Genomic DNA, 23,701 nt, shown 5'->3' with positions numbered 1-23,701 from the left:
AAGGACCAGAGCAGAAATATATGAAAGAATAAAAAAAAAGACACAAAAGATTAATAATCTCAGAGCTGGTTCTTGAAAAAAATAAAAAAGATTGACAAACCCTTAACCAGACTCATCAAAAAACAAAGAGAAAGGACCCAAATAAATAAAATCAGAAATGAAAGAGGAGAAATAACAACTGACACCAAAGAAATACAAAGGTTCTAACTGGATAACCTGGGTGAAATGGTTAAACTCCTAAACATACAGGCTTCCAAAACTAAATCAGAAAGATTTGGAGAATCTAAACAGACAGATTGCATCTAGTGAAATTGAAGCGGTAATCAAAAAACTTCCAACAAACAAAAGCCCTGGACCAGATGGCTTCACAGGTGAATTTTACCACACATTCTGAGAAGAACTAATACCTCTCCTTCTCAAACTATTTCATGAAATTCAAGAGTTGGGAAGGTTCCCAAACTCATTTTATGAGGCCAGCATGACCCTAATTCCAAAACCAGATAAAGACACTACAAAGAAAGAAAATTGTAGGCCAATATCCCTGATGAATATATGCTAAAATCCTCAACAAAATATTAGCAAACCTAATATGGCAATGCATCAGAAAGATCATATACACCATGATCAAGTGGAATTTATTCCAGGAGTGCAAGGTTGGTACAACACTCACAAATCAATAAATGTGATTCACCACATAAACAAAATGAAGGATAAAAACAACATGATCATATCAATATATGCAGAAAAAGCATTTGATAAAACCCAGCCCTATTTATGATCAAAACTCCCAGCAAGATGGGAATAAAGCAAACATAATAAAGGCCATATATGACAAACCCACTGCCAGCATCATACTCAACAGGCAAAAACTACAAGCGTTCCCCTTAAGACTGGGAACAAGACAAGGATATCTACTTTCACCTCTCTTATTTAACAAAGTATTAGAAGTCCTAGCCACAGCAATCAGACAAGAAGAAATAAAAGGCATACACATTGGAAAGGAAAAAGTAAAACCATCATTATTTGTAGACGACATGATACTGTAGATAGAGAACCCCAAAGATTTAACCATGAAACTACTAGAACTGATAAATGAATTCAGCAAAGTAGCAGGATACAAAATTAATATCCAGAAATCAGTTGCATTTATATATGCTGATAATGAACTAACAAGAAGGGAAATTAATAAAACTATCCATTCACAATTGCTACAAAAAAAATAAAATACCCAGGAATAAACCTAACTGACAATGTAAAAAACCTATATTCAAAAAATTATAAAACACTGAAGAAAGATATAGAAGATACAAATAAATGGAAGCACATACTGTACTCATGGATAGGAAAAATTAATATCACTAAAATGTCCATACTACCCCAAGCAATCTATAGATTCAACACAATTCCTATCAAGATTCCAATGATGTATTCCACAGAATTAGAACAAATATTTCAAAAATGTATATGGAACCACAAAAGGTCCCACATAGCAACAACGAACCTGAGAAAGAACTACGTTGGAGGAATCACACTACCTAATATCAAACTATACTATAAAGCCATAGTAATCAAAACAGCATAATACTGGCATAAAAACAGACATATAGATCAATGAAAGAGAACAGAAAGTCCAGAAATAAACCCACATATTTATAATCAATTAATATTTGACATAGGAAGCAAGCACATACGATGGGCTAAAGATAGTTTATTCAATAAATGGTGTTGAGAAAACTGGTCAGGTACGTGCAGGAACGTGAAACTAGACCACTTCCTTACACCACACACAAGAATAAATTCAAAATGGATCAAAGACTTAAATGTTCGACCCAAAACCATAAAAATCCTACAGGAAAACTGTGGAGGATGGTGAAGGCTGGCGTCATACAGCCGGAACCCACAGGGGTTAAGAAGGGGATAGTTAAATAGTTAACCACAAGCTTCAGCTGAATGCAACTGTAACTTTCGCAGAAGAAATATTTATCATTTAGATAGCCTGGGAATGGAGCAATTATGCCTGCAGTTTTTCCCTGAGCCTATGAGCTTTATTCAACTAACTCATAAAATAAACACGGAGACCATGTTCAGGGTCATTGTCTCTACATCAGAGGACGATGTCCCACCTGGTCCCCACTTTTCCTTAAACTGTCTGTGTTTGTGTCTTTCTTAATCTCCCACCACCCCGCTTCAGGGACCTCCTTCCCATGCAGGTCGCAGCAGAAAACATAGGCAATAAAATCTCAGACATTGCTCATAGCAGTATTTTATAAGATATATCTCCTCAAGCAAGGGAAACTAACTAACTAACTAAATAAATAAATAAATAAGACTACATCAAACTAAAAAGTTTTTGCACAGCAAAGGAAATCATCAACAAAATAAAAAGTTAACCCACAGAATGAAAGAACATATTCGCCAATACATCTGATAAGGGGTTAATATCCAAAATTTATAAAGAATTTACCAAACTCAACACCAAAAAAAACAAACACCCAAATTAAAAAATGGGCAAAGGATATGAATAGACACTTCTCTAAAGAGGAAACACAGATAGCCAATAGACATATGAATAGATGCTCAATGTCACTAATCATCAGGGAAATACAAATTAAAAACACGATGAGGTATATCCTTACACCAGTCAGAATGGCTATCATCAATACATCAACAAACAACAAGTGCTGGTAATGATGTAAAACAAGGGGAACCCTTTTGCACTGTTGGTGGGAATGCAAATTGGTACAACCACTACAAAAAGCAGTATGGAGATACCTCAAAAAACTAAAATTGGATCTGCCTTTTGACCCAGCTATCCCACTTCTGGAAATAGATCTGAAGGAACCCAAAACACTAATTCAAAAGGACATAAGCACTCCTGTGTTCATTGCAGTGTTATTTATAATCGCCAAGATATGGAAGCAGCCCAAATGTCCATCAGTAGGTGAGTGGATAAAATAACTATGGGGCATTTACACAGTGAAATACTACTCATAATAAAGAAGAAACTTTGCCCTGATTGGTGTGGCTCAGCAGGTTGAGCACCAGCCTGAAAACCATAGGGTCACCAGTTCAATTCCCAGTCAGGGCACATGCCTGGGTTGTAGGCCAGGTCTTCAGCATGGGGCGTGCGAGAGGCAACCACACATAGGTGTTTCTCTCCCTCTCTTTCTCCCTCTCTTCTCCTCTCTCTAAAAATAAATAAATAAACAATACGGATTGAATAAAAATAAATAAATGTGTGTGTGTATATATAATATATACACACATGCGCACACATCAATTGGAAGTTACAGTATTGGAAGGTTGTTGCTGCTTTTTTAATCACATGACTCTGGAAGCCAGCAAGGACTGGATTCATGCCTGATATATGGATCCATGCCAAGTGCCTCTAAACAGACTGAGAAAGGAGAGTAAGAAGATAGGAAAATTCTTGGGCAAGTGGAATGGGGAAACTGAAGCAAGAACAATAAACAAGAACAAACAGTCTGAGCAATTGACAGCCAGCTGGTAAATGGCAAGACCTTACCTCCCCTAACCAAGGACACTGGAGAGTTAAGTGGCTTATACCTGTCCTCCCTAACCAGAGAATACGGAACTTAGCTCTCCATAAACCACAGGTGTCCTGGGAAGACAGGCATTCTAACAGCAAGCAGAAAGATAACAGGGGAACAAAGGAGCCAGCTTGGGAAGAACTCCCCTTTCAGCTCCTCCTCCCCTTACTTGCAAGAGAAACAAAATGTCTGTGCTCCCCCTAGGGATTTCTCCCTCCCAAATTCCCATGTTTACACAATATAAACTTGCTTCTGAAAGCTCAAAGTAACGTGGATGTTAGGGTTTTTACTGGCCATCTACTCCGACTGCTGGCCTCTGACATTAATAAAAGTGTAATTATAATCTAACCCCTATCTCAGCTTTTTGGCTGAGTGGTGACAAACAACACGAGCCCCTGACTTGGTTGCCCTCCAGTTTCAATATGACTCTGGTAACATGACCAAAGCCCCTCTTGCCTTAAATCTTAAAGAAGATTCAGTAAGAAAGCAATTATATAATGGTAAAGGTTAAGGTTCAGGACATCATAGAACACTTATCTGGAAATAAGGTGCAAAGGCTAAAATTGTTTGACTTCCAGGAATCTACAACATTTCTAATAACCTTAGAAATTAAAATGTAAGTCCAATTAATGCCAAAGGAAATATTAATGTGTGTAATCCTCTTGCTAAGTAAGAGAAAAACTGTTATCGATTTTAGCAAAGATTAGTTTCTGCTCCTATCTTAGCACAACATGCAAGTACATATACCTATACCACGAGCATTTATGCCTGTGCAACTCCAATAGATTATTATGAATTCCAAAGGACTATCCAAATCATTTAAACAGAAGAGTCTGTTTATATATATTACGTGAAATAAGTCAACACCCTGACTTGGAAAACTTTTTGGAAAATACACACAGTTGTTATTTATTGCAAAAGCATTTGACGGGTACCACTAATTAGGATCAGGAAAAAAAGAAATATAAATATAATAGAGAAAGTTGTAAGCCAGATGTTCTATTTTCAATTTATAATTCCTAGTTGCTTTGTAGGAGGGAACTTTTTGGTCAAACCAGTATCTGTGTATTTCACCAGATAGACTTATCTGTTTAAAAAGGTAGGTTTTAAAAATATATATAAGTAGGTATTTATCAGAAATGAATAATCAAATGAACCAGACAAATGAAGTAACTAACCAATGAAAAAGTCAATCAAACAAACAAACAAACAAACAAATCTATGATAAAGATACTTTTGGAGTTCATTTCCTTACTAATACAACAATGATAATCTAAAAAACAGGAAGTGATTATCCATTTTCTCTCCCCATGCAGATAGGGGTTTATTTGCAATTTTAATTTTTAAATGTATATACAGTAAGATTCATTCTTTGTGATTTACAGTTCTATGGGTTTTGAGAAATGTATAGTCATGTATGTACTACAATCAACAGATAGAACAGTTCCATGACCCCCCAAATTCTCATGATGCCTCTTTATAATCAATCTCTCTCCCCATCCCCAACCTCTGGCAACTGCAATCTGTTATCTGTCTATAATTTTGCCTTTTATTGAATGTCATATAACTGGAATCATACAATATGTAGCCTGATGGGTTTGGCTTCTTTCATCTAGAAAAATGTGTATTTTTTAAAAAATCACCTGCATGGATTTTGCTAGAAGCTTTTCTTCCATGTAATAAAGGATGATACCAACTTTCCCCTCAAAGACCAACAGTGACATCTTAAGTTTTAATATCACATATTACAGTTGTATTTCAGAGTTGTGACCTTCAGTGCCTCTAAATCTATGTATAATGTCCCATTTTATAATTTTACAATGTAAATTGGAGAATTTAGACTCCTGGAAGAAATAAAAATATAGTTTTAATTAAATGTGTGTTTTGACTCTTACCATGATTTCCTTTGATATCAAGCCACTTGGTTTTTTCCATGACCCTCGTCTTCTTCAGAATACCGTGGTAAGTTTGCCATTCTACCTCCTGCTGCCTGGATCCCCACAGGTGCTTTGTTCTGGCATCTGTCAGGTCTCCTGTAAATTTATGTAAGAACTGAATCACAGTGCAAAATAAACCCAAGGAAGTTCAATTTATGTTAATGCACAATGCAAGGACAGATACTTAAAGCACTCAACATGTGTAAGCATAGCCACTTCTGAGTCCCTTTATGTCCAAAACAAGCCATCTAAATTTTCTCAGCAGGGGCTTTATTTGTTCCTTATAGGGTAGCAAGTGTCAATTTAATCTCCTATGATTTTAGAAATGGGTTGTGAACATATATCTTTAAAGAGGGCATGGGACTCTAATGTTAATGAAAACTGTTAAGACCAGCAATCTGAGAAGGTGCCTAATATCTATGGCAACCATTATAATCTGACTAAGTATTATTTTTATAGCAAGAAGCAACCTGGAAGGTGTAGCTTGGACAATGAAATCCCAAAATTTCTAGAAAACTAGACAGACACTTGAAATTCAAGTTTTCCATAAAATGAGGACTGCTATTCCAGCCAGTAGAGGTGTTCCAGTAAGGTGGGTGGGGTGAATCCCTAAGTAGACAGGTAGATGCCCCTTTTGCTTCTCCAACAGTTCAGGAGCAAATGGTTAGGGGTTTGAAGACCCTAGGAAACCCAAGTCACAGATGTACCAAAGGATGAGGAAAAAGTGTCCTGAGTCATGTAAGGCTCAAACAACTAACTGTACAAACAGGGGGAAAATTTTTTAAATAAAAGGTGACTTTTGATTTGTGGTTAAAGGGCTTTCCCTAATTCTCTCTCAAATTCAGGATTGCAACAACAAACACACACACAAATACAGCAGACTTTAAGATGAGAACACTGAGTCCTGCTTCTCCTGCTTTAACAAAACCTTGCCATGACAAATCTTTTGGCTTGGATCTTGACTTAGTTATCCATAGGCAAATGTAATTATAATGTGTTATCTCCTCTACAGGAGGAGGGCTCACCTGGGGCTGAGGCTATAATGTTCCCAATGTCCCCAAAGTGAAAAGCTGTAGCCCTGGCTAGCATTCTTTTGTACCTTCCTGACCACAGAACACCAGGACAGCACAGCAATCCTCCCTACCTGTTGCTAGGACGAGAGCTGGTTGAATGATGTCAACAGTTTCAGAACAAAACTTCTCTAAGTCTACAGCTCTGCTTGGATCCTGAAACCTGCTCAGGTGAATGTCGGATATCTGCCGAAAGCAGGTATTAAACAGAGATGTCTGAGTCAGGAAGAGGCAGCACGGACAGAGCGACCCACGGGCTCCCTCGGGGTAGGGGTTAAGACAAGTCAAAAATGCAGTGATCAAAGAATCCTCCAGGCAAAGACCGAAACCCACCCTCACCACCCCACCACCCCCAGCCCGTCGTTTGGGGCTCAAGCAAGCACTGGTCGTGCCCCGCGGAAACTGCCCGTGTCTCACCAAGTCGTGCCAGCTCTGCACCCAACCCCGCCAGGCTTCCCCTGCGTCACCTGCAGACCCCAGAAGATATTGGTGGCTCCAGGGCCAGGCGCGGGGTGAGGCCTCCGGGGAACGCGGGGCTGCGGCAGCTGCGAGGTCTGGCCCGCCAGGCCATAATGCTCCAGGAGCACAGCTGTCAACGCCGCGACCGCCAGGCCCGCAACCACCCTGAAAGCCAGCACTGAGGCCATACCGCACCGCGGCGGACAGTGTTCGTCCCGGGCGCGACCGGGCGGCGCACGCAGCCGCTGCTGCGGCGGCACTTCCGGCCTCGGTCGCGGAGCCTGCGGCGCCGCGGTGCACCGCGGCTGCCGGCACCAGCGCTTTCTCGGGCACCCGCCCCTCGCGGCCGCCCGCAGCTCCGGGTTCGGTTTGCTAAAGTAATGAAGGTGATGAAAAGCAAACCGAGACCCCCAACGCCAATCACGGCCACCGAGGGACGCCGAGGAAAGAGCAGGTTCCGGGAGGCGGAGTCTAGAATTCTGACCTTGGTCAGTCGGCTCCCTCACCAGTAATTACCGGCGTTAGTAATACCTCCCGGGCGCACTTCACAGGCTTGTTGTGAGACTCAAAGTATGCAAGAGGACGCCTTTTAAACTGCAGTACAGATGTGACAGCTGGCTTTCTCTGGCCCTCTCCTGATTATTAACAACGTGCTTCCATAGGTTTTTTTTGTGGGGGGGGGGGGGGTGTTTGTAGATGTAACATGGGTGTTTTGAGAGAGGGTTTGTTTTTTTTTCCCTAAACCCAATTACCCTAGGTTACATAATATTCCAATACACTATACACCATTCATTTAATACGTTTTAAATGCTTCCTATGGGCCAAGGACAGAAGAAGAATTAGACTCAGGCCGAGGAAAGGAGTGAAGAAATAAAACGAAGTCATTTTTGTGAAGCTGATAATTATAAAAATCAAGTAGGCTAAGGCAGAGGAAACACTTCTCTTCTTGCTTTAACTAGCCTGAGCACTAAAACTTCTGAATTTTTCAGTTGTGCGGCAGTGCCTGGAGGTGCCCAAATTTTACAGATAATCCCTGGCAGGTCTTAAGAATGTTCAAGTGCTGGAGATGTATATAACTCTTACAGGTAAACCCTTAGAATCCTTAAAAAAGAATGTTTCATTATCCAGACTACTGGATGTTTGGCACGATTACCATCGTGAACCAACATATGGACTAAGAATGCAGGACTCACTTTTCTTGGACTTGGACTTTTTACTGTGAAGAATCACTTTTTCTTTCTCCATCAGAACACTCTGGGTATTGCCTAGCTGTGTTGTGGATTTACAAACCCTAAATCCCTTGAATAAAACTTGGTCATTTTTAATTTCAGCAAAGCCTCCTAATTCATTTACTCTTATTCGACAGGGCCCTGTCATTAATTTATCTAACCATTCCCTTACCATTGAACTTTTAGATTGTTTATTATGTTTTAAAGTTCTGAATAAACATTTTTATACAAAGTGTACCCTTTTAAACCCCTCTTTGAGTTCTTTTCTTGGAGCTATAACAATTTCAATTCATTAAATAATATTTGAGTACCTTTGGAAGCAAGACATTGATCTAAGCAGAAAACATAAAGAAACATAATGATAAGTAGCTAAAGAGCCATGGTTCATTATCTTAGAAGTTTATTTAGGGGAGGGAAATATACAAATAAGTTTACTATAAGACGGAGTTTATATGTGGCTGTCTCATTTGCCACAAGAGAACCACATACAAAAGGCTAGAGGAAGGTTAGAAGTGGGAGAGATCACATCTTTGGAGAGAATCAGGAAACGTTTAATTCATAAAAGTTTCAAAGTGTAATATGCCATGGTGGCATATGAAGAATGTATAGTATTTTTGGGTGGCAGAGTTTGGGGGTGGGGTGGGGAGAAGTATTTTCTACCATGACCTAACAACGTGAGCTGGAGCATTAAGATGATAAAATGCAGGACATGATGAGGAGACAGTACTTCATTTGGCTGGACCTGGGTTATGCCTAGGGGAACTGTAATTAGACCAGATTCTTGGTTAGAGCCATATTATGGACGGCCTCTATAAACACCAAGAGTGAAGATAGATCTTGCAACAACATAGGAAACCAATTGGACAAAGGAGAGTTGTAACAGAGAATCCTGTTAGAAGGATATTGGAATAATCCAGTGCTGTGGTCAGAATGTATCCCCACAAAATCCATTATGTTGAAATCCCAATTTCCAAATGTGATGGTATGTAGAGGTAGGGTTTTTGAACCAGCCCTCATGAATGGGATGACTGCCCTTATAAAGAAACCCTAGAAAGATCCCTGCCCCTTCCACCTTTTGAGGACACTGACAAATCAGCAGTCTGCAATCTGGAAGAGTGCTTTGACCATGCTGCACCCTAATCTTAGACTTCCAGCTTCCAGAACTGTGAGAAATAAAATTCTGTTGTTTACAAGCGACCCAGTCTGTCACATTTTAACAGCCTGAACAAGCTAAGCTATCCAGGTAGTGAGAGGAAAATAGGAGGGAAAAGGAGGAAGAAGGAAGATGGGAGAATGTGACACAGATTAGAAGGGAAAAATCAGATGTAAAATTGTAAAGCCAGAAACTACAGAATTTGACACCTGATTGGATAGTTAGGGAAGGAAAAAAACTGGTAAACATTAGCATCAAAATTCAGAACGCTGGTGATGAAAAAATGAGGGGCTGTGTTAAGTGTGTGGAGAGCACTGTCCATATCAATAAAGTTTTTGGTTTTGTCTAACACTGCACCACTAGAAAACAGCTGGATAGATATTTTTAAACCAGATTTGGAAGATACCGTTGAGATGGTCTTGTTTAAAATACAGGCAATGTGGCATATTATAAAATACATTTGGAGAAGCTTTTGAGGAACCTCAAAGATAGGAGAATTATTTCCCAGAAATGGAGTGCCACATGAAGCTGTGTGATAGGTGATAGAAACAGACAAACCGGTGACCCTTTGCTTCTCAGGCCAGGGTTCAATCCACTGAGCCACACCAGTCAGGGCTAGAAAAACATGGTTTAAAGTCACACAGGCCAGCAGTCCAAATAGAAGACCTGAATTGTAACCAAGATGTTTCACTCACAGTGCTCAAAGTGAGTAGAAACAGGAATTTATTTATTTAAGGGGTGGTTAATGATTCTTAGGAAAATACTTTTGACCAGCTAATAACTACAAATCCACACAAAAAGTGGTTTTCAGTTCCTGACAAAAAAGAAAGGTAGATTTCTTGTTATCTCACAAAGAATGCAAGCAGCAATTCACCATGAAAGCAAAACTTCCTAGAAATAAAGCCAAGGGAGGATTTATTACTTGGACATTTCACAAAAAAGCACAGTGTCATAAATCATCACAAATTGAACTATGTTACTCTCATAAACACCAAATGTAGAAATTATCTTCAGATCACTATTTCTTATACTAGACTCATCCTAGGTACCTCATATAAGTGGAAACATACAATAGTTGTCCTTTTGTGTCTGGCTTACTTCACTTAACATAATGTTTCCCCAAACACTAATTCAAAAGAACATAAGCACCCCTATGTTCATTGCAGCATTATTTACAATTGCCAAGATATGGAAGCAGCCCAAGTGTTCATCAGTAGATGAGTGGATAAAACAACTATGGGACATTTACACAATGGAATACTACTCAGCTATAAAAAAGAACATTTTACCCACTGTGACAGCATGGGTACACTTGGAGAACATTATGATAAGTGAAATAAGCCAGTTAGAGAAAAACAAATACCATATGATTTCATTCATATGCAGAATCTGATGAACAAACTGAACAACAAGCAAAATAGAGACAGATTCATAGTAGAGAGCAGGATGACAGCTGGGGGCAGGGAGGTTAGAGGGTGAAGGGATTGAGTAAAAAGGAAAAAGGGCTCATGGACATGGACAGCAGTGTGGTGATTGCTGGGGGAAGGTCGTATAAAGGGTTAAATGGTAATGGAAAAATACAATAAAATTTTTTTTAAAAAACATAATGTTTCCAAGGTTCATCCATGTTGTAGCATGTGTCAAAATTGCCTTCCTTTTTAAGGCTTCCTTTTTAAGTATTTCATTATATAAATGTGCCACTTTTTAAAAAGATTTTATTTATTTATTTTTAGAGAGGGAAGGGAGGGGGAGAGAGAGAGAGAGAAATATCAATGTGTGGTTGCTGGGGGTCATGGCCCGCAACCCAGGCATGTACCCTGACTGGGAATCGAACCTGTGACACTTTGGTTCGCAGCCCGCGCTCAATCCACTGAGCTATGCCAGCCAGGGCTCTAAATGTGCCACTTTTTAAAAATTCATTTATCTCTTGATTGACATATGGGTTATTTCCACCTTTTGGCTATTGTGAATAATGCTTCTATGAACATCAATATGTATCAGACATTTTTTACAGCTTTTTAAGGAACACTCCTTTTACTCCTTAGGAAAACAGAAATTTGAGGAGAATTTCATGTAAGTAGTTAAGACTCTGCACTGTACAGGGCAACTGAAACACCTGCATAAGTAAGAAATCACTGATCAAGGAAATTCTGACACCTGTCACAATGTGGATGAACCTTGAGGACATTATATCAGTAAAATAAGCCAGGCACAAAAGGACAAATACTATATGTTTCACTAATATCAGGTACTGAGAGTAGTCAAATTCACAGAAACAGAAAGAAGAATGGTGGCTGCCAGGGTGAAATGAGGCATTAGTATTTAGTAGGTATAGATTTTCAGCTTTGTGCGATGAAAAACATCTAGAGATGGACCACTCTGCATATTCTGGTTTTGACCCTATTAACCTGCTTCATGAAGCCTCTTTCTTCAGTTACAGTCTACCCTGACATAGAGTTGACCTGGTCCACAGACTTCCTGAGAGGACAAATGGCCCCAGCCCCTTCCCTCAGCCCAGAAACTAGCACTCTTGGGGCAGGTCCTTGTGAGTGGCAGGAGTAGAAACTGAGAAGGAATTAGAGTCGGAAGGTGAGGCAGGGGTATTAGTCTATATTTTCTTTCTTTGTTGTTTGCCTCTTCTTTAAAATTTATATTTCCTTTAGTAAGCACAAAACTCAGGTTTATATTGCTTTGTTTTATAAACTAATCATAAAATTAGGAATGTCTCCCTTTCTGGAGAGTCGGGATTAACTTTTCCACCAAGCACCCCAAAACAAACATTCATCAAACCAATAAATGTTCTCCATGCTGTGTATACCTTTCCAACTCTGCAGAGGGAACACAGGACTCGTTTCTGGGTTCCATTTTTACCTCTGTTTTCCAACACTGCAACATTCAAGTTGCTGCCATTTTAAAGTCATACCCAAGGACTTTCCAATATCTACATACCCAACAGGCCCAAGATTAAGGGGAAACAAGTTTCTAATGTTGAAAAGAAAGGAAATATTTCTTTACAAAAAATATGCCAGGCCCAACTAAGACAGTCCAGGAACTCCAGTCAATAAGGACAAAAAAAAAAAAAAAAAAAAAAAGGCTATGAATTATCACACATGTAAAATGAAATACCAGGAAACTAGATGATTACTAGAATTGTAATAATATAACAGCTTTTACAAACGAAAAGCTTCAGTTCAACCTAGATGTTCATTTATACAAGTTTTGTCTGCACAGTTTTATTTTTCTCAACAGAATCTGAAATAATTTTTTTAAACAAAAAATATATTTTTCTCATGATGCAGGACAAATTCATCTTATCATCCAAGAATTTTGAATCTGGCCATGATTCTCTTTGGGGGACATTTAAGTCCTGACAGTCTATACTGTGGAGCCAGGAGATGCCCCTTCTTAAACAGGGGAAAACGTCAGGGCCTGGAGAGCCTAACTTGCCCACGGTGACAGCGGGAGTTCAAGCCAGAGGAGGGACACTAACCAGTGTTCAACAACTTGTTCTTGCGCTGCCTCATTTGTGAGCGCCTTGGCCCAAAAGGTCCCAGGGCTTCAGTGATATTTTGGGAGTGGGGCGGGGTGTCCGGTAATGAAACCCGCCCCTCCGCGGCTACGCCCCTCCCAAAGGTCCACCCAGTAGGTGCTGGGAGTGGTGGCCTCCACAGGTAAACAGTACTGTTTTCTTTTGTCCCTCTGTCGTATCCGTGATATGATGATACCCCCCGAGCACTGATGTCAGATTGTGAGGAGCCGGTGCCGGTGAGGTGGTGCTCGAGCAATAGGGTCTCAAGCTGGTGCCTCGGGTGGAAGTGGTCCTGGGTGGCCCACAGAGAGACGGAGTTCTGCATTGAATGACCTCAAGCCAAATATCGGGACACCAAGGACTGTTGGGATTGAACATTAATGCTCAGTTAAAGAGATGGGAGGTGAGTAGAGTGGACAGGGCAGAGCCAGGACTAACAGTAGAAGAACAAGGACCTGATTGGGATTCAGTAGAGGCCGAACATCTTCATATTGTCTCTATTCAGGTATGAATCAGGAGCTCTGGATAAATAACAGCCCCACCCCTAGCCCTACTCACCGGACTCAGGAGGTCTGTGGAGAGAGACTTGAGCTTTCCTGTCAGGAATACTGTTAATGGGACTAAAGCATCCAGTGTGAAGGGACTAAGAGGAAAAATTTCATCTACCTTCTTCAGTAAATGGGAAACTATGAATTTAATGGACAAAAAGCAGACTGACAAAGAGAAAAGGAAAATAAGTTTATCAGTATTTTTTACATGCACAGGAGTTCACAAAAAAGAAGTAACTAAAAAAAGCAATTAGGCCAATGAAATCATGTAACCTTAACAAAGGGGTTGGGTTTAAAGGCAGGTCAGTTGTGGGTTTGTTTACGCAGGTTCATTTTGGTGCTGGCTCTCTGACTCCCGTGATAAGACTCGTTCTCTCCATCCCGGCGCAGGAGGAGGAAGGAAATTTATGCCCTGCTTTAAGGCAGATAAGGACAGAGAACTCTTCCTGTATCTGCTGATTATTGCCCTCAGTTCAAAATACCATAATCTTTATGCCACGGTGGCATATTTCTGGGGTGGCATATCCTTATCGCCGTCATAGCTGTATTTTCTAATAACTTTTATTTTACTCAAGATTATACATGTACTCAATTTAAGGAAGCAGTATTTCAACATATTTGCCACTAAAAATGTTTCTGGGTAAAAATACCCAGAAAATGTTGGGTTCCGGGTGCACCCCATTCTACCTTTCAGAGGAGCCTTTCAATTCTAGAGCTCACTCCTTTGTTATTAACCTCCATATTTCTCTCAACATGCCCATGGTGATAGCTCAGAGCTTTCTGGGTTAAGCAATATCCTCCGACTCCCATTAGGGTACTAGCCCTTTTCTCACAACCACCACAAGAAAGGACCTCATAGACCTTCATTCATAGTTCAGGGCCCCATCCTCCCACAATTGTATCACAAGTGTGGTTAGGACAATATTCAGGGTTGATCTCAGTGTGACTATGTCATCTATGCAGAGTAGAGTTGTATTGTATTCTAGAATGTAGTAGACAAACCTTTTCTGTGAAGGGCCAGATAGTATACATTTCAGACTTTGTGGACCGTCTGGTCTCTGCAGCAAGTACACAGCTAAAAGCAGCTAGAGACAAATGACAGTATTCCAAAAAAAATATTTATGAACACTGAAATTTGAATTTCAAAAAACTTTCCCATTTTATAAAACATTGTTATTTACTTTTATTTTTCCAACTATTTACAACCATTCTTAGATTAGGTGGTACAAAAATTAGTATTGGACCAACCAGTTTGCTGACCTCTAGTGTAAGCTTTTAGCAAATTATTGCTTCAAATCTCTTTATCTTATCAAATTACTGTGAACCACCATGAAAAAAAAGGTATATTTTATTATGTGGAGGTAAAAATATTCTAAGATAAATTATTTTGAACTGCAAAACATAAAGCCCATATCTGAAATGCAGTATTTTGGGACCTAATTAGTATTCAAACACCATTAGATCCAATTAGGAAAAACCTACAGTGAACATAAAAGATGAAAAATAGTTAAGTTTATTATTATTTTTTAATCCTTTCCCGAACACATTTTTTCATTGCTTTTAGAGAGGAAGAGACAGAGAGAAACATCTGTTGGTTGATTCCCGTACATGGCAGGACCGGGGTTTGTATGTACCCAGACCAGAGATCAAACCCACAACCCCATAGATATGTGCCATGACTGGGAATGGGACCTGCAACCTTTCAGTTCTGGGACAACATTCCAACCCACTGAGCCACACTGGCCACAGCAACAGTTTACCCCTAATAGTTACTGTTAGGGTGGGTGGTGATACAGGCTGTGAAAGAATTCACAAAGAGAAGAAAGTGTAGAAAGCACAATTTTCATTCACTCTCCGAGAAAGAAGAGGGGCGTGGTGTGGAGAGATACACCAGCATTGCAGGGTGGGGGCTTTGACCTTTTATTGGATCATAATTGGGTTTTAAAAGTGTGAAGTGTTGCCCCTGAGCTGTTGGTGCATTGCAAGCAAGGCTGCAGTTTCTTCAAATGTTATTCTCTGCCTGTGGCTGTTCTGTTCTTGCTTTCAGTAATTTCCAGTCCTGGGGACAGAAGCTCAGAAGGGTAAAATGGCAGTCAGGTTTAACAAGGTTCTAGGCCTGCTAGGAAAATGGTGCCACAATAGCAAATGAGGCTGACTTTATCCTTTTAAAACCGGAAAAGACACCGGAGTTAGGGCTGCCTGTCACTACCAAACCCAATAAGCAGAGACAGGGATTGAATCTCTATGGGCATTTTATTCAGATGGCTGGCAATCTGAGAAAATGGCAGGTTCATACCCTAACAGACCATCTTGTCTTTTATTTCCAGGCCAAGGTTTTTGTAGCAGGGAATAAACAAGGTGTGGTTAGGGGTTTCGAAATTCAGGGAAATGTTAATAGGACTAAAAAACGACTTCAGCATTCTAGTCCTGGGCAACTTCAGCATTCTAGTCCTGGGCCGTGGTCTTAAGCTGTGTCCTGGGTGGTCGTCATCTCACCCTGGAGTACATTGGCTCAGATATCATCTTGAGTTGCTTGTAGTCCCTCTGAGAACGAAGGTGGAATTGCTTATGGTCTTCTGGAGTCAGGGTGGGTCATACCTTCAGTTCCTGGAACAAAAGCTTTTACATGTATTGATTACTAACCTTATTAGCTATTACTTAAACTAAAATTTTCCAACTCTTAAGTCCCCTATCACTTTCAGTTACTGAAAATGTTGGCAGAGGCAACCAATACAAAAACAAACAAAAAAATACCACCCACACAAAACAACTTTGATTTATGTTAATGAGGTATGGTATAAGACCATTATAATTTAAAACTAATTATCTTAATTTTAAAGCATTTTGTATCCTTAAAACAAGATTTTCATTTATATTGGTTTCTTAGGAAATTGGATGTCTAGAAAAAGACTGTATAAGTTAAATGACATGGTATAAAATAATTATTATAATACCCTTGCCTTTATGATTACCATAGGTTTGGGTGCATAGTTAGTTCCTGAGATTGTTAAACTATGTCACTTAATTTGTTTCAGTTTTGCTACCTTTTTATTAATGTGACAAAAAGTGTATATGTATATGTGTATTTATAAGAGGAATAAGACCTTTGAGTAAATTTTCCTAATTGCATCTTTTTTTTTAAGTCTGAAAATAAGTCAGGAATTTTACATTCCTTTTCTCTCTAGCTCAGCATGTTAAGAGCTTATCTTTTGTGACTTTTACTACTTTTCCTTTATCCTCTTCTTCCCTTCACTCTCATCTGCTCATTTCCCCTTTCCTTACTTTGTCTCTAGACTGGGAAGGGCATTAGACTCTCCTATGAACCAACTCCACTTGTTCACTGAGGCCACAAATCCTTGTTTTCTTCATGCCTTACCTCCATTTCTTTCCATAAGTTCTTCCTTTATTCTTTGTTCCTCTCCCAAAGTAACTATTGTGTTTTCACTTTTTCCATTCTTGTGACCTCTTTGACCCACTGTTATCTTACCGCTGAAATGGGGATTAGAAGTAGTAGTCTCTGCTTCACAAGATTGTTTCAAGGAGTAAAGGAGATAAAAACCTTATGGGTTAATGGATTTTCTCATGGGCTCACTGTGTAAGCCCTTTCAATCTCCTTCAGTTTGTATTTCTCATTCCCTACATCTCTGCCCTCCTCTTCCTGAACTTTCTTCTGTTCTGAGATCACCAGTTCCCACCTGAAGAAATTAGTGTAAAAGCTGAGAATTATTGATCTCCTTGGAACACGTTAACACAGAATAGCTCACGTATAATTCAAATACATTACAATTCCTCTGGCTCAAGAAGGTACTACCATGTGCACCTTTGGGGAAGAAGCTTACTACATCCAATATAGTAAAAAGTTTTTATTTTAAAGTAAAATAAATGTGACAGAGTAGTCATCTTAGCAGCCTCTTGGATCAATGAAGCACATCCAGCAAGAGCTAGATAGGAAACTATACAAAAGAGTTGTAATTGGTGATGCTTTGCACAGAGCAGTTAGAATCAGTGTGGAGAATTCTATTTCATCTTCCCTTACCACCACTGTGAAACAAGGACAAGAAAAGCCCAGTTTGGGCTCTAGCCAACGAGACAGCAGTTTTACTATTCCCACCACTACTACCTGTTACCTGATAGTTTCTGATTAGAAGAGTACCAGTTAACTTAATCAATAAATCAAGTATGGTAACAGCACCATATGGCAATTGATAACTGACAAAGAACTTTTCCATACATTTTCTTGTTTAATTCTTGCAACCACCTAATCAGGAAAATTTATCATCACAGTTATAGATGAGAAAATTAAGACTCAGAGACTCTATGTAGATTTACCTAATACATTGCAGTTAAGAAGTAGTGAAATTAGGGTTCAAATCCCAGGCATTTTGGGTTCCACAGTCTTTCCCCAATGTCACACAGCCTTCCAAGAGTATAGGCTAAACTAAAGAGGATAAGATTTGCCATTGGACTTTTTTAGCTGCCTTTTTTTCCTTTCTTTCTAACCATTCCTATGGTGGCAACTATTATGTGCTGTCCTGATTCCCTTTTGAGGATGAAGGACTTACTTCCCCAGCTGTTGGGAATGCAGCCAGCTGCACTGCCTCAGCAGGAATTGCCTCTTCTGAAGAGAGCTGCCTTGTTCAAGGTGACCCCTCTTGCCAGGGCTGCCCACATCTAATGACTTATCAATGTGAGTGTGTAAAGGCCTGCTCACCCTGGTCCCAACCTGAGGAACTAGTCCAGTGTAGAAATCGCAGTTGGTTGAGGCCTTCATTCAAATTGCAATGCAGCTCAACTTCTCCCTCAGCTCAATCATGTTTCCTTCCCTTTCTTTCCCCTCTGTAGGTATTGATCCCAAGGACTCTCCCCAACAAACCTGTATGCTAAACTCTGCTTCAGAGTCAGCTTCTTTTGAAACTCAGTGTACTGATACCATGTACAGTACCATGTATAATTCCAGCATCTGTTAAACTAATGCCACTGAAATGTAACCTGATAAGTTATCCTCCCCAAACACAACTTGTATTTTAATGTCTCAAGGTGAAAACTCTCTAGGAAGGGCTCTCTAACAATGAAATAAATGTAAGTGCTAGTTTCTAATGTGGCTTTGGAAATTATTTGGAGACCAATGCACATTTTGTGAGTTGATTTTTTAAGACTATTTTAAGAACCATTTACAAATTTCAATTACAGTAATTTGTATATATGTAGTATTTTAGTCTTTTGTGAGTTTTTTTTTAATATTGAACATCCATGGTCTAGTAGGCAGCCACATTGCTCTATGAGTACAAAGCTGTGACAGGATTCCTGCTCTCATGAAACTCACAGTCTAGCAGGTTCAACAGGCACCTATATAATTAAATGTGCAATGAAAGCACAGAGGGAGAAATTCTACCTATTGGAAAGTTAGAGAATCTGAAAACTCAGAGGGAGTCATGTATAAACTGATCTCCACACAATAAGCAGAGCCCTGGCAGGGTGGCTCAGTTGGTTGGAGCATGGTCCCATGCTCTAAAGGGTCGGGGGTTCAGTTCCTGCCTGGGGTGCCTACAGAAGGCAGCTAATGTTCCTCTCTCACATGGATGGTTCTCTCTCTCTCTCCCTCCCTCCTCTCCTCCCTCCCTTTTTTCCTCTCCATCTTCCTCTCTCTCAAACCAATAAACACTTTCTTGGGTGAGGATTTAAAAAAAATTAAAAATAAAGAATAAGCAGAAATCACCTTATAGAAAGAGGTGTGGTGGTGGGGGAAGGGGCACTCTATGCCAAGGGACTGACAAACCTATACAAAAGCACAGAAATATGGGACTGTATGGTGTGGGTGAGAGAAACAGTGTGGATAGTTTAAGATGAGGGGTGGCAAGGGACATTAGACCAGCAAAAATGGTTTCACACCAGATTGAGAAGGGCTATGAATGCCATACTTATGGGTTACATTTTTTCTTATAAAGCAGCCTAATACATTTAGGTAAGAGAGTCACATGACCAGATTTATGTTTAAGAACAATTCTGACAGGAGAACAGAGAATGAATACGAGCAAGAGAATGGAAATAGAGAAAGCAATAAAAAAAATTGCTTTTTCCTAATCTGAATGAGGAATATCAAGGATTTGTACCAGACAGGAGGAATGATGTAATGTCATATAAGAATATATCCCCAAAAAAGAGGTTGGATGAAATGGAATCAGTCACTGGTTCTCAACTCTTGATTATTTATTAGGATCCCTTGGGAGAGATTTTTTCTTTTAAAAAAAGTATACTCAGGTCATACCCCTTTCTAATCAAATCAGAACCACTAGAATGAGGCCTGGCACTGGAATTTTTAAAAAGTAGTCAGATGATCCTAATGTGTAATCAGGGTTGAAAACCTCCAGCACAACCCATAAATGAGGAATCTAAGGAAAACATAGTTCTGAGAGTGGCTGTCCCAATGGAGTGCGTCATCCTGGGGTGTCAAGAAAGCCAGTTAATGTATATCAGTTGTTGTTAATTCTTTAAATAGTAAATGGCACCTGCAAAGTGACCTTGTAGCACATTTACTCACAAAAGTTACTGTGAACTCGTGCTAATTAAAAACAGAAGTATGTCTTGCATAAGAATCAAACAAATTCATAATCCTTTTCTAAACCAGGCTTCCTCACACCTTGCTCTAAATCAGAAAAGAGCAATAATTCATAAATTTATATCTATTTTTTTTGGTTCATGACCCAAAAAATGTCTAATATAAATGTACTGGGATGTTAAATGTATGCCAGATACTTGAGGAATATTTTTTAAATTTAAAAATAGACATTTGTACTACAACATACACAGCAGTAAAAAAGACAAAAATTTTTTTATAGTTGGTAGGAGAGTGAAGTGGTTAAAGGCACAAATTTGGATGCTAGACAGACCTAGGTTTTGAACCTAGATTTTGTCACTTAGTAACTTCAATTCTTTGAACAAGCATCCTCACTTGTTCAAGCTATACTTTCCTTATCTATGCAATGATAATAGAAACTACATCACAGGATTGTTCTGAGAGTTATACTTTAAAATGCATCTAAAGTCCTTAACACAGTTAACATTTCTACATATATGTCTTGATTCTTGCACTCAAGAAACTAAGATAGGCCATGACAAACTGCAATATAAGGTAGTATGTTATATGAGGTCTTCCCAGAAGGTATCCAGCCATATAATATGAAAAATTTATAAAAGAAGACACAAGATACAAGAAACATTGTACATAGGACAATGGCACCTCAGTCCCCTTCAAAGTAGCTAGCTACCTTGGAACCTCACACAGTTGCCATCAGCTGCCCTGTCATATTTTCCTGAATCTCATCAACGTTCTGAAAATCTTCCCTTCTAAAGGTGATTTTAATTTTAGGAAATGCCAGAAGTTACAGAGCACCAAATCTGGTCTGAAGGGGGCTGAATCAACTGGGTGATTTGATGTCTCACCAAAAACCTCTGGACAAGACATGATGCCTGAACAAACTCATTGTGTGATGAAGCTGCCAATCACCCGTTGCCCATAGTTGAGGACTTCTAAATCGTTGGGATAGTTTCAGTTAAGGAATGTTCAAGCTTAACCCAAAATTTGATGCAGATTTGTTGCTCTACTTGCTCAGTCATTTTGAATGTGATGGCCACACAATACACATGCTCACACAACTGCATCTACCACCCCCACTGACTGATACAATGAAGTCATCATTGTCATGCACCCACATTCCAGTCCACTCTCCTTGGCTGCCAGGTTACATCAATGTTGTGCAAACCATTCTCATTATATTAACAATAGTTGGGCTTTTTCTGAACAGACCTCATAAATAACTTGATAGTGCCTCAACTAGGAATCTTTCAGCTTCAAAAAATAAAAACTGCCTCTTGCTATCTTAAGAAAAAGGATATCTATTAAAAGGATATCAGGGACTCATAGATTCCATAGGAGATTGGGGACAGGCTTAGAAGCCCAAGGACTGAAGATGACCAAGAAGCTGGAGGCAATTTTTTTTTTAAACAAAGAATAGGTTGAATAGACAATGCTGCCTGAGAATTCCAAGCAGGAATGAAATCTAACCACCTGTTTGGGACACTGTCTCTGGAAACATGACTTCCCCAACAGAAAGACCTCCTTCCTTCCCCACTTAATTAAGAAACTGCCACTGGATGCAGGACAGACAGAAAAAAAAAACCCAAAATTGTTCATCCTGAATATTAGCAGGCACTGTACTGAACAACACCAGGCATTTAGGACTTTAGGTGGTGTCTCATTAATCTTCACGACCATTCTATGAGGAAAATAGTCTTATTATCACATCTATTTTTTAGATGAGGAAATCAAATTTCAGTGAAGTTCATTCACCTAAGGTCACACAACCAACAAGTGGTAAAAAAGAAATTCAAATCCAGAAAGTTTGATTCCAGAGGATAGGTATATAGCTAATATTTCCTCTAAGAGAAGGAAAAGGTCACATCTGGCTAGATAAGAAATTAACAAATGGCTTTTTGAGCTGGATGGGTTGAGGGTATCAATGTATCTACCTAGGGGTGGGTATTTATTTATCTTTAAAAATATGGGTAGATTAAAAATGTTTTACACAAGAATAACTACTTATTGTAAGAGAAACTAGAAAATACAGGCCCTGGCTGGGTAGCTCAGTTGGTTAGCTCATTTGGTTAGAGCAGCATCCTAATACACCAAAGCTGTGGGTTTGGTCCCCAGTCAGGGCACATGCAAGAAGCAATAAATGAACACATAAGTAAATGGAACAACAAATTGATGTCTCTCTCTAAAACAAACAAACAAACTAGAAAATACAGTTAAGTAGAAAGTAGAAAAAAAATTCGATGATTTTGCAACCTCAGGGATAACTAAGTCACGTGTTGGTAATAAATATTCTTAGACTAGTCTTTGGAATTTTATCCTTTGGTCTATCATGTGTATTGCAGACACTTCTTTCCAGTTTCAGTTTACTTTTTACCTTTGTGCAGCTTATTTTTTAAAAACTAGGTGCATTTTTGTCTTTCAGAAATTGAACCATACTGTTTTAGTAACTTGCTTCTTCCACCCAACAACAATATATAGTGAGAATCTTCCCAAGTCATTAAGAATGCCTTTACAACAGTGGCTTTCAAACTGTGTGGTCTCAGGATCTTTTATACTCTTAAAAATTATGGGGGGCCTCAAAGATCTTCTGTTTATGTAGGTTTATCCATTGATAATTACTGTATTAGAAATTAAAGCTGATAATCTTAAATCTATCAGTCTAAAATAATAATAAAACCAATAGATGTTAACATAAATAATATGTTTTTTAAAATATTTTATTTTGTTTATTTTGAGAGAGAGAAGGGAGAGAGAAAGAGAGAGAGAGAGAAACATCAATGTACCATTGCTGGGGGTCATGGCTTGCAACTGAGGCATGTACCCTGACTGGGAATCGAACTTGCAACACTTTGGTTCCCAGCCCGAGCTCAATCCACTAAGCTACGCCAGCCAGGGCCATAAATGATATGTTTAAATAAAAATAACTAGTTTCTGAAAGAAAAAATTATTGAGGTGTGGCAATGTATTACATTTTTGCAAATCTCTTTAATGTCTGCCTTAACAGAAGACAGCTGGGTTGTCATACCTGCTTCTGCATTCAGTCTACTGTGTTATATTGTCTCAACTGTAGCATATGGAGAAAATCTGGCCTCACACAGATACATAATTTTCAGCTAACTATGAAGATTCTTCTTTGAAACTACACCCAAACTGGGCAAACAGTAAAATCATATAAAGTCAACGTGGAAGCTGAAGCCATACAATGAACTTTTTGTACTCCATTAACTCCATAAATTCTATTGGTCTGTTTAGCAATGTGAATGGGTCTTTTCCCCATGCTTGATTTTGTAACATCCTGCTTTTGTCATTTGGAAAATATTGGCTTACTGAGTTATATAGCTTTCCCAAGTGTCAATATATTTCATTATACAATATCCAAAAAAATCACATATCAATATCACAACCAATTTCATTGGGACCTTGTCAAATTCACAATGGCAGATACAAGTTCTCCACAAAATGTTCACTTGAAAGCTCAAATTCTACCACAGAAAAGAAAAACTATTGTTTTTCTTTAAGAGAAAAGCTTAGTGTTCATAGTTAGGAAAATTCTGCCAAACCTGTCTGAATAAACTTTGGGTATCTGTCAGTTGTTCTTTTAAGTAAAAATGGTCTTCCATGAGAAAAGTGGCT

General features: G+C 39.1%; 1 protein-coding gene across 6 annotated transcripts in view; it reads right to left on the bottom strand.

Annotated features, from left to right (window-relative positions):
* TMEM62 (transmembrane protein 62) overlaps positions 1-7,535 on the bottom strand; it is a 36,799-nt gene extending 29,264 nt beyond the window's left edge. Inside the window, exons 1-3 of one of the 6 annotated variants that reach the window (XM_028507175.2) lie at positions 7,026-7,535; positions 6,633-6,744; positions 5,447-5,584 (exon numbers count right to left, since the gene is read on the bottom strand). In XM_028507175.2, coding sequence (XP_028362976.1) covers positions 5,447-5,584; positions 6,633-6,744; positions 7,026-7,205 — 430 coding nt within the window. In that variant the 5' untranslated portion in view covers positions 7,206-7,535. Of the gene's footprint in view, positions 1-5,446; positions 5,585-6,632; positions 6,745-6,975; positions 6,995-7,025 lie in introns of those variants that run through there. The other 5 variants (XM_028507174.2, XM_028507173.2, XM_028507172.2 and 2 more) reach the window with 5 other exon arrangements.
* Positions 7,536-23,701: the final 16,166 nt, after the last annotated feature.

Source organism: Phyllostomus discolor, chromosome 1, assembly GCF_004126475.2.
Source record: "Phyllostomus discolor isolate MPI-MPIP mPhyDis1 chromosome 1, mPhyDis1.pri.v3, whole genome shotgun sequence".
NCBI lineage: Eukaryota > Metazoa > Chordata > Mammalia > Chiroptera > Phyllostomidae > Phyllostomus > Phyllostomus discolor.
This window is presented reverse-complemented; position numbering and strand designations above follow the sequence as displayed.